Below are 12,950 nucleotides of genomic sequence, written 5' to 3'. Positions count from 1 at the left end.
TGAGCTGAAATTTATATGGAAATAAATCTCAAGGCAGGGGTAGAGAAATAAGATTGGCAGAGCGCAGGAAGAAGAAGAGGAGAAGAAAAAAAAATCATAGTCTGGAAGAAATTATTTTTTCGGGCGGGAGCCAAGCTAAAGGGCGCACGGACCACTTGCGAGAAAATCGCTTCGATCTTTTTCCGGCCCTCGCAACAGAACCGCGTCTCTCATCCTCCGGTCCGGGTCCCCGAATTGCGGATGGAGAGTTGATTTGTTTGATCTAAATCTGTCTAAACCTTTCCATATTTGTCGCTCTTCTTATAATCGATTGCTATCACTGGTCTTGGTGGAGTAAACGGAGTGTTTACTATGTCTCTCTTCCGCAGTTGCAGGACTGCCTCCGTGCAAGCCCGTGGCTTCACCTCCTCGGCCTCTCTTCGAATCGGACCAGAGTCGCCCAATTTCGTCGATGTCCCTCGTACCATTCAACCAGACCTTCCTTCAAAGCAACATGTCAAGGGTACCCTGCCTGTCCCTCGCGAAATCTTCCCCGTTCGCCGAGCGGACAAGCCGTCCGAGGAGTATATTGCTGCCGCAACACCCCTTCCTTCGAAAGAAACCAAAGCCGACCCGAATGATCCCCATGCCCAATACATCAACTGGAAGCGCCGAATGGCAGAGATGAGGAGACAAAACCTCAGAGAAGGTCTCCTGGAGTTGCACAGCCGGAAGCAGCGGACGGATAAGTCGATGATGCAGCGGAGTGTCGAGAAGCAGAAACGGCGGGAGCGCATTTTCCGGCAGCCGGAGAGAGAGGATGAGCGATTGACCCGTCCTTCGGTCATCCAGGAGATGCTGCCTAAGCGCACCCCGGTGCTGCCAGACCCCAACCGCGAAGAGCGTCTCGCTATCTCCAAGGCTCGGTTGGAGGCTACGAAGGCCCAGAAACAAGCGGAGCAGCAGGACTCTCTGCAAACGCTGTACATGAACGCTCGAAACTTTATCACTACCGAAGCTCAGCTCGCAGCTGAGATTGACCGTGTGTTCCCTGAGGGCGAGAACGAAGCTTGGCGCAATGACCACCAGCAGGGCGAGAACATCTGGAACTTGGGTCTACCCCCAACCGTCCAGTCTATCGTCAACGAGTCCAGGAAGAGCGAGGCAGCTCGCTGGGATCTTATCCAGGGTAGAGTTAAGAAGCTGGGCGAGCAGATCACGGGGGGCAAGTTGTGAATATCATGAGTTGCGCTTAGAGCATTGTATATTACTCCAAATTATTGAGCTGATCCTCTTACTTTTTTGTACACCTAGTCTTGGTCGACATTGGCAGCAATCTTTTGTTTTTTACAACAGATAAGAACGCGTAGATAATTCAAAGGCATTGTTCCATCTGCATCCCGGTTTAAATCAACCTTTACCACATCTTTTGGATATACATTCCAATGAGCATAGGTCCCCTTATAGTAGCTGCATATGCTACAATCATTTTAGGGGATTATGTCCAGTATAAAGGATATCGTATTGCTTGTTTATATTAAAGATGATGTAGTGGCTAGAACGCGAAGTATATTGCGAGCATTCTCCTTTAATTGTTATGATTCCTCTTTGTTAGAGGGCCTCACAGGCAATGAAAGGATACAAGCAGCAAGATAAAATTTGTTAAGGGTGGTGATATGCTAAACTAGTATAGACAAGAGAAATGCCCTTTTTCCAACATGTAGAGAACGCCATCGCTATGCACCTAACCCAATGCGCCATAGATGCCTCAATATCAAAACAAAGTATGACTCTATACCAAAAGTACCGACCTCTCCACCAAAATTCTAAGCATACTAAGCGCTGCCCGCAGGACTGGTCGAAGCCGCAGCAATTGCGGCACCTTCTGTTGCAGCAGTATCTGTATTTGCCGCTTCCCGCTCTGATACCTCTTCATCGATGAAGCACCCCAAACCTGCGAATGCTTCGAGTAAGGTACGCGAATAGTACTCCCGAAGGTCATATCCACCAGCCTGCATACGAGTATCTTGTCTAATCGGGTCAAGATAACTGGACGGGTAGAAGTCTTGTAATGTGTAATAGTCCCGTTTGTCCGGAACCATTCCACCGAATGGATCGTAAGGCTTCTCGGGTTCCGGTGTCTTGATTCTCTTGAGACCCTTGATAAGACCAGTATCACCAGCATCACCAGCCTTATCGGCTGCCGTAGTCCCAGATTGTCCAGCCTTTCTAGCATCCGAGTTACGTAGGGCAGCTTGCTTCTGTCGAATACGGTCTTCCTCGCTACGTCGAGCAGACGACTTCTTGAGTAGAACTTTCTGGCCTTCGCGTGCAATAGTGGCAGCGTCTCCTGGGCGTCCAGCGGCAAGACGACTGAGAACATCTTCCCGTCCAGCAAGAAGCTCCCGGCGCTCATTCTCGTACTCCTGTCGTACCGCCTCCCTCCGAAGACGAGCCAGCTCCTGCTCTTGAGTCTGCCGTGCTTGGAAAGAAGAAGCTTCCTGGGCCTCCAAGGCTTGGTTAGCGCGGATAGAGCGCATATTCTCTTGTGCATATTTTTGGAGATCAGCTTCGGTCTTGGCTACGTCGGTGCCATGGACAAGGTTCGCAATGATCTCCTCGCGTTGTTCGAGAAAATCATCCCAGGCTCGCTTCGAGTCAAATTCCTCTTCGCGACGGTTGAGACTGTGACCGTTAGATATTTCGCTTTCCTCCCATTTTCTGAGTGGTGTATATCAACATACATCTGCATGACTCTGCGCCGTATATCAACCTCCCGTTCTACGTTTATATCTTCGAATGTCTGTTTTCGAAATCGATTCTTTCGCAGGGTCTTGTGGCACGTGGCTACAGGACAGTTCGCGGGACCCGAGGAGAAAATACGATCCACGCATGATTCACACATCTTGTGATAACATTCTGGATTGATAAGAAATTGCATGTCCGGGTTCAAGTACCGGGAGGATTTGCAGACGGGGCAGACCTCTGAAAAGATATTAGCGGAGGAGTCTCTTGGGAATAGAGGGTCTTAATCGTACCGTCCTCATCCCCACGGTTTTGCATCGACTCGCGAGAGGGCGGCATATTGCTGGATGATGCTGAGAGACAAGAAAGGTGACAGTGATGTCGAGACCTTTAGGTGTTTGGTTCAAATGTACCTAAACCCAGCAGCTCGCGCGGACCAATCAAAAGCTCCGGCGACCGTTCCGCGCGGCGGAACTTCCGACAATTTCTTTGCCTTGCCATTTCTCCCCACCCTTGTACTTTTTTTTCTTTGCCTCCGTTGCTTGGTGCTGGTACTTGCACATTTGCATATCATCACCCGCGACTGAGCTCCCACGATGGGTGTTCCTGGTAGCAATCTACAGGACCTTGAGCGTCAACGCCTGGAGCTCGAGGGCAACATCTTGAAACTACAAGAATCTCTTTATCATTGGAGAACCTGGGAGGCCGAGTACGATGGCTTGAAGGACGAAATCAGCGAACTCGACGACGATGCCACGATGGATGACTTCCTTCGGATAGGTCGCGAATTCGGTGGGTCGCTGGTTACAGAAGATGAAGTCAAGGTGATACTTGGGGAGAGACAAGGTGTGACCAGGACAAAACAGCAGGTCATCGATCTTGTGTCGAGACGAGTCGACTACGTGCAACAGAATGTCACGATTATGGAAAAGCGACTACGTTCAGTAGAGAACCAACTACATGCATTTGAGTCTGCTGAGCAATTACCAGCCGAACCCACCTCGGACTTTCCCATGACGGAGATTGTTGAAGAACTTGATGAGGATGGCAATGTGATCTCGAGCTCAATAGCGACGCCCGGGGATCAGGCGCCAGAGCTCTTGGAGCTTCTCAAGAAGGCAGGCGTGAAAGATGTCCCGGACGCCCCGAACGCAAATGCGCAGCCCGGATACAAAACGGAGGATGAGCCCAGCTCAGCGGACAAACAAAAGCATGGAGATATCTCGGAAAAGTCCAACTTGCGGGAGACTAATGGAAGCTCCGGAGCTTACTCTGAAGAGATGCTGGCGGCGTCCGAGTCGGCAACTGAAAAGCAGGAGCTGCCTGTTACGGATATTGATGAATCTCCCGAGGATGCCAAGTTACGCCGCGAGATGCTGCAGTACGGACTTAATGAAGTTGGAGCTGTTGTCGCTGAGCTTGAGCTGGACGAAGATGCAAGTGACATATCAATAGACGATGACTACGATGCTTTCGCGTATGACGATGAAGATGATGAGGAGGAAGATGAGTATGGACGGAGTACTCGGACTGTTCTGAGCGAGGATTACCACCAACAAATGCGTGAGCTAGAAGCCAAGTTAAATGCTCGTGGAATGTGGAATATGGGCAAAGATACAGGCTCGCTACCCGCGGAGGTCCAGAAAGAACTTGAGCAGCCCAGTGTGGTCCGGGTTGAGAAGAGCACCGAGACGTCGGATCAACAAGCTCCAGAGAAGAAACCGAAAAAGAAAGTTGCTTTCGCCGAGGAGCTTGATATTGCTCCGGCCCCTAAGCCGCCGACTGCAGAGAAGAAGGCTGTCCCGCCTCGGCAATCGGATGTGCCTGTCCTTTCAGATGCAGTTGTCGAGCGTACGGCATCATCTGTGCAAGATCCAGTCACGAATGATGCACCAAAGAAGACATCCCGCTTCAAGAGTGCTCGAAGTACTGGCGGCAGTGAGAACAGTATTCGACCTTCCGAGGCACGCTCTTCGCTCCGCAAACCGATCACGTCACCATCTCCTGCATTGCCTTTGTTCCCTGCCAAACCGTCTGAACCCAAACCCTTCTCCCAACCGATTTCAGATATTATAGAGAAGCCGCCTGCTCCCCGAGGACCTGAAGGGAAGATCTTAGCCGACACACTCGTCGAGCACGAGGTTTCTCAAGGTGCCGCCATGCCACCCGAGCCAGATGAAATCGATGAGCAGATACACAGGAAGGAGATTGCAAGCGAATTCTATCGGATAAGAAACAGGATGATCCAGCAGAATGGCGGTTTTGTTGGTGAGGAGCCGGAAACGGTGCCTATCGAAACCGAAGACCCTCCGAAGCGGGTGAGCAGATTCAGAGCTGCTCGAATGACCTAGTTATGAAAACAATAGAACAGATACCCTTATTCACATGGATTTAAACGCTCCTTATCTACGATTCATGACCTGTAGCAACGGAATTTTGCTTTGCCATAGGCCCTTTTCGAAGGGTCCCTGGCCACATGGGCATACCTTCCTTCAGTGGTATACCCATATAACTAAATTCCAATATAGAAATGTGGGCTCTCTGACCCCTCTTCTTTTTATATCATTACTGGTTGTATTGGGCTCAATGGAGTACTTACAAATAGTGATGGTGTAGAACAAATGAAGTGTGGTTTTCGTTTCACCCTCAACATCACAATGATTTCCATAGAAAATAACAGTTAGTTGTTTTGCATGGGGATCGTCAAAAGTTGAGCGATACACCCAAAACCCGCATGGCAAACGCAGTAACTGCTTCAAACTCTCTTATACTAGGTTTATTTCCCTTTCACTTTATACTATCTCCCAGTTCTCATTGGTTGTGGAAGTTTCACTAAATGTGTATTTATATATTTAAAGCAACTTTGTTTAGAATTATATACACCCGATTGGTCTCAGAAATATATATCTCTATACTTTCCGTAAAAATACTTCTTACTGCAGAACGACCGAACGAGTGCGGAATCATGAAGTCCAGCAAAAGAGATCCATGTTATTTAGCAAACTACACAAGAGACAGACGAGGCCATTTATAAGAGAATCATCACACAAAGAAACTCAGGAACAAGGCAATTGATTAGAACAAAGGGAGAGTGGCTTAGTAGCACTGGGAAGTGTTTACAACTCCCCGCCGAGGTCGTCTATAAACATCTTAACCACTAGGGTACAAAATTTATAGAGTCACAGTGCCTTTTTCCATTCTTTCTTTCTTTCTAATCTTTTCACCCTTAGGACGCAGGGAACCCCTTCCCAACAGCATATAGGATGCACATATTTTACTTAGTAGGAAACTGACATAAAGTGTTTATGATGAGATTAATACGACACTCGGTTAGAGACCGATGAGTTTCGCTTATTGAGTTCTCGCTTGATGAGTCAGGAACATTGTTCTCTCCCAAATTGTCCATCTGTGGCGCCTGACAGCGTACCACTCCAAGGCAACGGCGTTGAGATTGGAGTAGGAGCCCTAAACGACCCTGATTACGCACGCGTATGCAGAGCCCTGCTCCCCTCCCCACATGTCGGGCTCGCACAGCCGCAGAGAAAGGAAAAAGCCTGGATTAGAGAAGTCTCGATGATTGACCGGCATTCGCTGCCTCGAAATGCAAGAGCCACATGCTATGCCGCTTCTACTGGGGCCATCGTTGTCTTGGCCGTCTGAGCTCACGGAAAGTTTACATTCCTTGAGATGCTTGTCTGGACTGGAGGGTAGTCTAATGCACGCCACCTCGATGACAGTGGGGGTCTCTCTAGCTAGTGCGCTTCTTAGTTCATTGGCATGATGAAATTAAGAGTCAACGGCGCTGTTCAGGGTAGTTGAATCTAACGGAAAGAGGCCTAGGTAGCCAATCGTAATGCAGATGGGTGTTTCAGATGTGTTGGGTAAACAATAAAGTCCTGTCATGTATCCCCTGAGGGACCGACAATTTTACGTATTCTTCTGGAGGGAATATGGGGAACGCCTGAACGGTTACGTTGACACACTACCAGAAAAACAGAAGGGAGGCTGTTTGTTACCCAGCGGCATGAATTTGATGTGGAGTATATACGAACCAAGGTCGTCCAAACATCGGGGAAAAGCCTGCAAAGATTGCATACAACAAGATTCATACAGATCAATGCAAGGGACATTATCGGGTTAGGCCAACTTCTAGCCGTGTTTCTATATATATATACACCGGGATGGTGATAGTTATCTGAGGCAATGATTGCATAATGCTCAAGACTAGTTGAGAGGTTGCCTGGCCAAAATGATATACTAGGAGATCAACAATGTAGAAGGCTTTTCGACATTACGTGGCGAGCCCGATCGACTTTGAGACTTTCCTAATTGAAAGAAATATATCGGTCACATTATGATGACTTGTGTGGGTGGATTTCATTAGCAAAAGAGGAATAGTCAGAAGCTGAAGTATTGCCATTCGCTGGGTGTGACGCCACTCCCCACTTGTTCTATCCGGGGAACATGCAGTGGTTCCCATTCCCAACTACTCAGTACGCAAACTTGATACCCTTTGTTTAATCCACCATGAAAAGACTTACACAGTACAGGCACTGTGTGGGGTGAGGGTCCAAGTCGTTGGGAACGGCTGATGGACCGAGTCAACCAGCCCTTCACGCTTCACAGTATGTGGATGCAAGGTCTTGATCGACACTGAGAGTATCACCCACCACTTCGTTTCTAGGAGTGTCATAAGGTTCGGTACGTCTTTGATCGGGATGTTCATTCCGTCTATAATGACAGTCAAATCTGGTAGTTATCAATAGAATTGGTGACCTTGACACTCTTGAGCCTATGTTTGGCCGAAATAAAGCTGTACCGTGGATGGTACAATATTGCCACCTTGGGTTGCTACGAGTGCCTTTTTCGAACCGTGTAATCGGGGTCATTGATCAGGGCATGGCGTCCGATGGGGCTGGATCCACCGTGGGCCCATTGCCCTACACGGCTTTGGCCACTGATATGACTTGGATCTCATAGGCAACTCTCAAATTGTTTCCTCTATGGGATTGTTTCTCCACGGTGACTTTTCTTTATGACGTCGTCATTATTGTCTTGCAATTCCGAAGCTTCCAGGCCTGACCGGCTTCGCCGGACAGTTGTCAGCTTGTTTACCCAGTCAACTGCGCCTCCACCACATCTATCCATGGTCCAGTACTTCTGCATTATGCATTGTGACTGGCCATATCTGTTTCTATTTTTTGATCTACGTGTGAAGCTGGTAGACTCGATTCACTTACTTCGTCTGGTATACCGGACCTTTTATGACGTTTGTTGACGTGCCCATCTGTTATAAACTGTTATAAATATTGCTTACCCTGCTCATTGTTTATGCTCCTCAACTCAATCTCAGTAATCTCAACCGGTCTTTACGAAGGCTTGACTGCTCCATTCGTTTCCACCAAGTGGCTTCATTCGCTTATTTTAATATGAAGAACTTCGCTACCGTTGCGGCCCTTGCTGCCGGTGCCAATGCCTTCGTTGGCAGGAGCAACAATTGCTGTTTCCATCTGACTGCATCCGGCGGCGAGTCTGGAACCGTTGGTCAACTTGATGATGGACAGAACCGCATTCACGGTGGATTGCAAGAAGCTGAGTTTTGCATCGACTCCAAGGGTGCTCTCACAGATGGACACGGTCGTGGATGCATTATTACTGGTATAGAAGCACTTCGCAAGTCTTGATAATACTCTCGAAAAGCTAACAAGTCCTGTAGGTCCATCTACACAATTCCAGTGTGATGAGGGGGCCACGCCTATGACCGGTTGGTCTATCGACTCGCAGGGTCAAGTATCATATAATGGTGATGCGGATTTTGTTGCATGTGCGACTGGCCAGAACGGCGGGTTGAATATCTATACCACCGAGAGCTCTGATGTGACTGGATGCAAGGATATCAAGTTGTCTGCCGACTCTTGCTCTGGCTCTGCTTCTGGCTCTAGCTCGGTCGCTGTCCCTGGCTCCAGTACTCCTGTCCCTGGCCCATCCTCTAGTGCCTCTACTCCCTACGTTCCTGGTCCCTCTTCTAGTGCCTCTGTACCTTATGTTCCTGGGTCCAGTGGATCTGCTGTCACCCTTCACACGACTGTGACCTCGACCTACTGCCCCGAGTCATCGACTGTGCCTGTTATTCCCGGTACCCCTGGAACCCCTGGTGTCCCCGGAACGTCTGCTACTCCCGGTGTCCCTGGCACATCTAGTGTTCCAGTTATTCCCGTCACATCTGGTACCCCTGGCGTCCCTGGAACTTCGGGCGGCCAGCCCTCCCAGACTGCGTCCAGCGCCCAACCGTCTGGTACTACAACTGCAGGTGGAAGCTGCCCCACGGATCTCTCTGGCGAATATGAATTCCCTCACTTGATCATCCCTATCGACTCTTCCTCACCAGATACGGCCGCTGGCACATCTTACAACGGCACCATCTCGTCCACCGTCTCGACCATTTTCAACTTTGATATCCCCTCATCTGACACCGGAAAGACGTGTAGCCTTGTCTTCCTCTTCCCCAAGAAGGAGGATCTTGAGACTTCGTCTTATTCCTTCAGCGGCGACGGCAAGGTTGACTTCGCTTCCCTCCAATCCGCTGCTACCCAGTCTACCACCTACAGCAACGCCCCAGCAGTCAAGGAAGACTATGGGGACTTCACTATCTCCCCCGGTAACTCCTATCTCGTTTCGACTTTCGAGTGTCCGGCGGGTCAGACCGTCAGCTACGAAATGAAGAACTCCGGCAGCACCGAGCTGGATTTCTTTGAAGATTACAACCCATCCCCGTAAGTTTGCTTGCATCATAAATCCAGCAGAGGTAATGGCTAACAAATAATCTAGTCTCGGTCTGTACATCACTGTTTGCTAGAGTAAGCGGACTCGAGTTAACAGTCTGACATAATGCGAACATGATTCACGGACTCATTGTGTTTAATATTTCGAAAATATTCCTTATACCTCAACAAGGTCTTTTCCTTTCAGTGGTCAGGCTGGACAGAAATCTTCATGAAGTATTCGAATGGGCAAAGCTTTCCTTAGCTTTGGGGGTAATTCTCAAAATGTATATTACAATGCTCAAGGGTCAATCTATTTGAATATAATTTACTCCGTACCTCTTACATTCTATTTAGCAGTAAAAAGAATTTCTGTGAAGTCAACAAAGTAGAGGCATGATACGAATTTTCTTTATAAAAAAAAAAGGACTCTTTTACTTTTCACGGTCCCTGGAGATAGAAAACCACATTGAAGATCCTGCTGACGACTGGTGAAACCTCCTGAGTGGGTAATTATGGGGATCAACATTACAGGGTAGAGCCTTCATTCATACGCAAGCTTTAGCGATCAGCAACATAGCAACGTAGTGGACCAATACACGACCCTGCAAATATGGCTGCCTACGTAGTATATGGATAATGGAAAATAAAGTGTAACCACACCATTTCTTTCTATTCAAGAAAGTAAATCGTGGGGGTTGTCATGAATTCTCACTCAGGGTCCCGGGGAGTGAGTGGATCTGCAGCGGTTGCCATATCTGGTTGGGAAGGGCTCCATAGTGTGGTCTGGGCGCCTCTCGGCTTCTAATTAACTCGCGTGCCCAAGAGGTCTAAGCCATCCCAAGCCACTTCACTCGCCTGTTGCCTTAGGCGGCACCCAATTGAGGTAAATTCGCGACCAAAAATGATCCTTTTATCTTCTTCCTTATATCCAGATTTTTCTTTTTGTTGGAACTTCATTGTTTGGCTTACATGAACTCTCACCTCATTTTGGGGGCTACATTCTTTCATTGATTATCCGGCTCTTACCGCGCAGGATCACGGTTAAGTTACCTGGAATAATCCGTCTTGTGCAGCGCTAAAGCTGCCTAGCACCTCAGGTGTGTTCACCGCAGCGATAATGAGTTGCTGTCCCTTGCTGTACAAGAGCTGACAGAAACCCGATTTTTAGGAAATCTCTACGGAAATCTTATGATTTCATTTGTTCCCAACGCATCTCCACGAAAATGGGCCATCTTCCCTCCAAACTACCGTTCTCAAAGCGGCGGTTAAGGCCGCGCATTGTTATCTCGTGGGTCTCGATTTAATTCTGATTCATGGCACATCATGCGCATGTTGCTAACCATGATTCGGCATTTGCAGATACATTCTTGACTATGTGATTCTTGTGTTCGTGCACCCTAGACCCGCTGATATACACCCCCGAGGCTATGTTAACGAGATAATGTCACGATTGCAGCGCATGTATCGCCGGCTTTTACATCCTCGACTCTATCGAGCCGTATCATCAGCATTTCTCCTTGAACAATATTTCCCTTATGTACCCTTACGCTGTCCATGAGCGCGTGTCCATCCCACTCGCCCTTTGTATCTCCGGGGTGGCTCCTTTGATTATAATTGCGGTCTATACACTCTTGATCGATGGGCTGTTTTCTCACAACAAGCCCGTGGACCCGACTTCTGGTAAAAGGAAGCTGACAGGCCCATACCGGTTCAAGGACCGACTGTGGGAGTTCAATTGCGGTTTCCTTGGCCTTCTACTGTCCCAAGGCCTTGCGTTTCTCATTACCCAGGTTCTCAAAAATGCTTGCGGCAAACCCAGACCAGACATCATCGATCGATGCCAACCCCGACCAGGAAGTGAGGATCCATTCCGTGGCTTGTCGAATTACACAATCTGCACGGGTGATCCGGCGATCATCAAGGACGGTTTTCGTTCTTGGCCTTCAGGTATGATCCAATACTTCGGAACTTGGCCCTATTTCCAGGATGCTAATACGGTTTACAGGACACAGCAGCTGTGAGGAACTCTCTGTATCTGGAGGTGATCTTATACTGACAACGCTCTAGCCTCCTTTGCTGGATTGTTTTATCTGACACTGTGGCTTTGTGGGAAGCTGCATTTTATGGACAACCGCGGTGAGGTATGGAAGGCGATAATCATTATCATTCCTTGTATTGGTGCCACCCTTATCGCAGTGAGTCGGATTATGGACGCGAGGCACCACCCCTTCGATGTGATCACCGGCTCGCTTCTGGGCATTGTCTGTGCCTACATCGCATACCGCCAGTACTTTCCCTCAATCACAGAGCCTTGGAAAAAGGGACGAGCGTATCCGATTCGGTCTTGGGGTAGGGATCCGGTCGTCCCAAGCGAAGCTGCCCCTCTTGTGACCACCAACGAAAGCACTGTGGCTCTGCGGAATCCCGAGGAGGAACGACTCAATGCATCTGGTGTACCTGACACTAGAGACCCTACTCAATTACGCGCATCAAGGTATATGCCTCCAGCTAACAACCCATACGCCACTAATATGTATGGCCGCGATGACGACGGACATTGGTCGTCTTCAAGTGAGGATGTTGCCGATGGATATGAAATGCAACATGGTTACGCTCGGACACAGAATCCGACATACGGCGGACAGCTTCCTCGCTACGAGACTGATACATCATATCACTCCCAGATGCAACCCCAAGTTACAGGAGTCAGCGTGTCCCATCCACCGCCGATAACGACCATTCGCTCTGATGGTGAAAGGGAATTGACGGACGTGCCACCGCGAGCATTTTAAGATGAACCTTAATTTTAAGAAACATTTTGGCTTACAGCCAGTGCCACGAACATCATGACTTTCTTTTGGATCAGACATGGGGGATTTAGGAGGACTTACGAATTTCTATAACTGTGTGGGGTTAGGTTATGGACATAGTTGGATACACCTCGGAGCTTGGCTGGTATATTTGTTTAGGAGAAGACATTCCGATTTCTAGACATCGCAACTGATTTGCATTGTCAATCTCTGAGATACCGCATGATATGTATGAATAATGGCGTTTGGAATGAGAATTACTTTTCCCGTCTCATTTGGCTACTTGTTGGTCTTGAAAGTGCGATAAAAATAGGTGACAGATAAGCTAGGGATCATCAACCGTGGCTCTAGAACCTCGTGGCCGCCCCACGTCCCAAACAAACAACGGCGTCAGTAAACAACTGCTTGCTCGCAGATGCACCACGAGGACGATTGACCAGGGGTGGTGTTGTTCCTTCTTATTGACCAGTGTCTAGACGAAGTTTCACTAAATGTTTTAGAGGCATGTTTTCTAAGGTACTACTCTACCGTTTTGTTGTCTGTTGGGCGCAATGTTCCCGTTTCCCAGCCACCCCGCAGTCGCATTTTACCAGCCACCTTCATTCGGCCATGGCCGCAACTTGCATATTTTTCTTCTTATTTTCCTTCCCCT

At 48.6% G+C, this 12,950-nt stretch overlaps 6 protein-coding genes across 6 annotated transcripts; 5 read left to right on the top strand and 1 right to left on the bottom strand.

The window, feature by feature from the left end:
- Window positions 1-351: 351 nt before the first annotated feature.
- AO090023000640 (uncharacterized protein) lies at window positions 352-1,215 on the top strand (the record flags this gene model as incomplete). The annotated part of the gene is made up of 1 exon (XM_001821111.3): window positions 352-1,215. One exon carries the CDS (start codon window positions 352-354, stop codon window positions 1,213-1,215), a length of 864 nt encoding a protein of 287 aa, XP_001821163.1.
- A 599-nt stretch (window positions 1,216-1,814) lies between these two features.
- On the bottom strand, window positions 1,815-3,063 carry AO090023000639 (TFIIH/NER complex subunit TFB3; the record flags this gene model as incomplete). Its single annotated transcript, XM_001821110.1, has 3 exons — window positions 1,815-2,664; window positions 2,724-2,964; window positions 3,018-3,063. The coding sequence occupies 3 exons, from the start codon at window positions 3,061-3,063 to the stop codon at window positions 1,815-1,817; spliced, it is 1,137 nt and encodes a 378-aa protein (XP_001821162.1).
- A 257-nt stretch (window positions 3,064-3,320) lies between these two features.
- AO090023000638 (prefoldin-like protein) lies at window positions 3,321-5,075 on the top strand (the record flags this gene model as incomplete). The annotated part of the gene is made up of 1 exon (XM_001821109.3): window positions 3,321-5,075. The coding sequence occupies one exon, from the start codon at window positions 3,321-3,323 to the stop codon at window positions 5,073-5,075; it is 1,755 nt and encodes a 584-aa protein (XP_001821161.1).
- A 3,078-nt stretch (window positions 5,076-8,153) lies between these two features.
- AO090023000637 (putative GPI anchored cell wall protein) lies at window positions 8,154-9,580 on the top strand (the record flags this gene model as incomplete). The annotated part of the gene is made up of 3 exons (XM_001821108.3): window positions 8,154-8,382; window positions 8,441-9,497; window positions 9,553-9,580. The coding sequence occupies 3 exons, from the start codon at window positions 8,154-8,156 to the stop codon at window positions 9,578-9,580; spliced, it is 1,314 nt and encodes a 437-aa protein (XP_001821160.1).
- A 608-nt stretch (window positions 9,581-10,188) lies between these two features.
- On the top strand, window positions 10,189-11,509 carry AO090023000636 (uncharacterized protein; the record flags this gene model as incomplete). The annotated part of the gene is made up of 5 exons (XM_023235690.1): window positions 10,189-10,264; window positions 10,356-10,371; window positions 10,657-10,776; window positions 10,848-10,874; window positions 10,945-11,509. 5 exons carry the CDS (start codon window positions 10,189-10,191, stop codon window positions 11,507-11,509), a joined length of 804 nt encoding a protein of 267 aa, XP_023090690.1.
- Window positions 11,510-11,611: 102 nt separating this feature from the next.
- On the top strand, window positions 11,612-12,280 carry AO090023000635 (uncharacterized protein; the record flags this gene model as incomplete). Its single annotated transcript, XM_023235689.1, has 1 exon — window positions 11,612-12,280. The coding sequence occupies one exon, from the start codon at window positions 11,612-11,614 to the stop codon at window positions 12,278-12,280; it is 669 nt and encodes a 222-aa protein (XP_023090689.1).
- Window positions 12,281-12,950: the final 670 nt, after the last annotated feature.

The sequence above is a fragment of the Aspergillus oryzae genome, chromosome 3 (genome assembly GCF_000184455.2).
Source record: "Aspergillus oryzae RIB40 DNA, chromosome 3".
NCBI classification, from domain to species: Eukaryota; Fungi; Ascomycota; class Eurotiomycetes; order Eurotiales; family Aspergillaceae; genus Aspergillus; species Aspergillus oryzae.
Note: the sequence above shows the minus strand (reverse complement) of the source record. Positions and strands in the feature narration are given on the sequence as shown.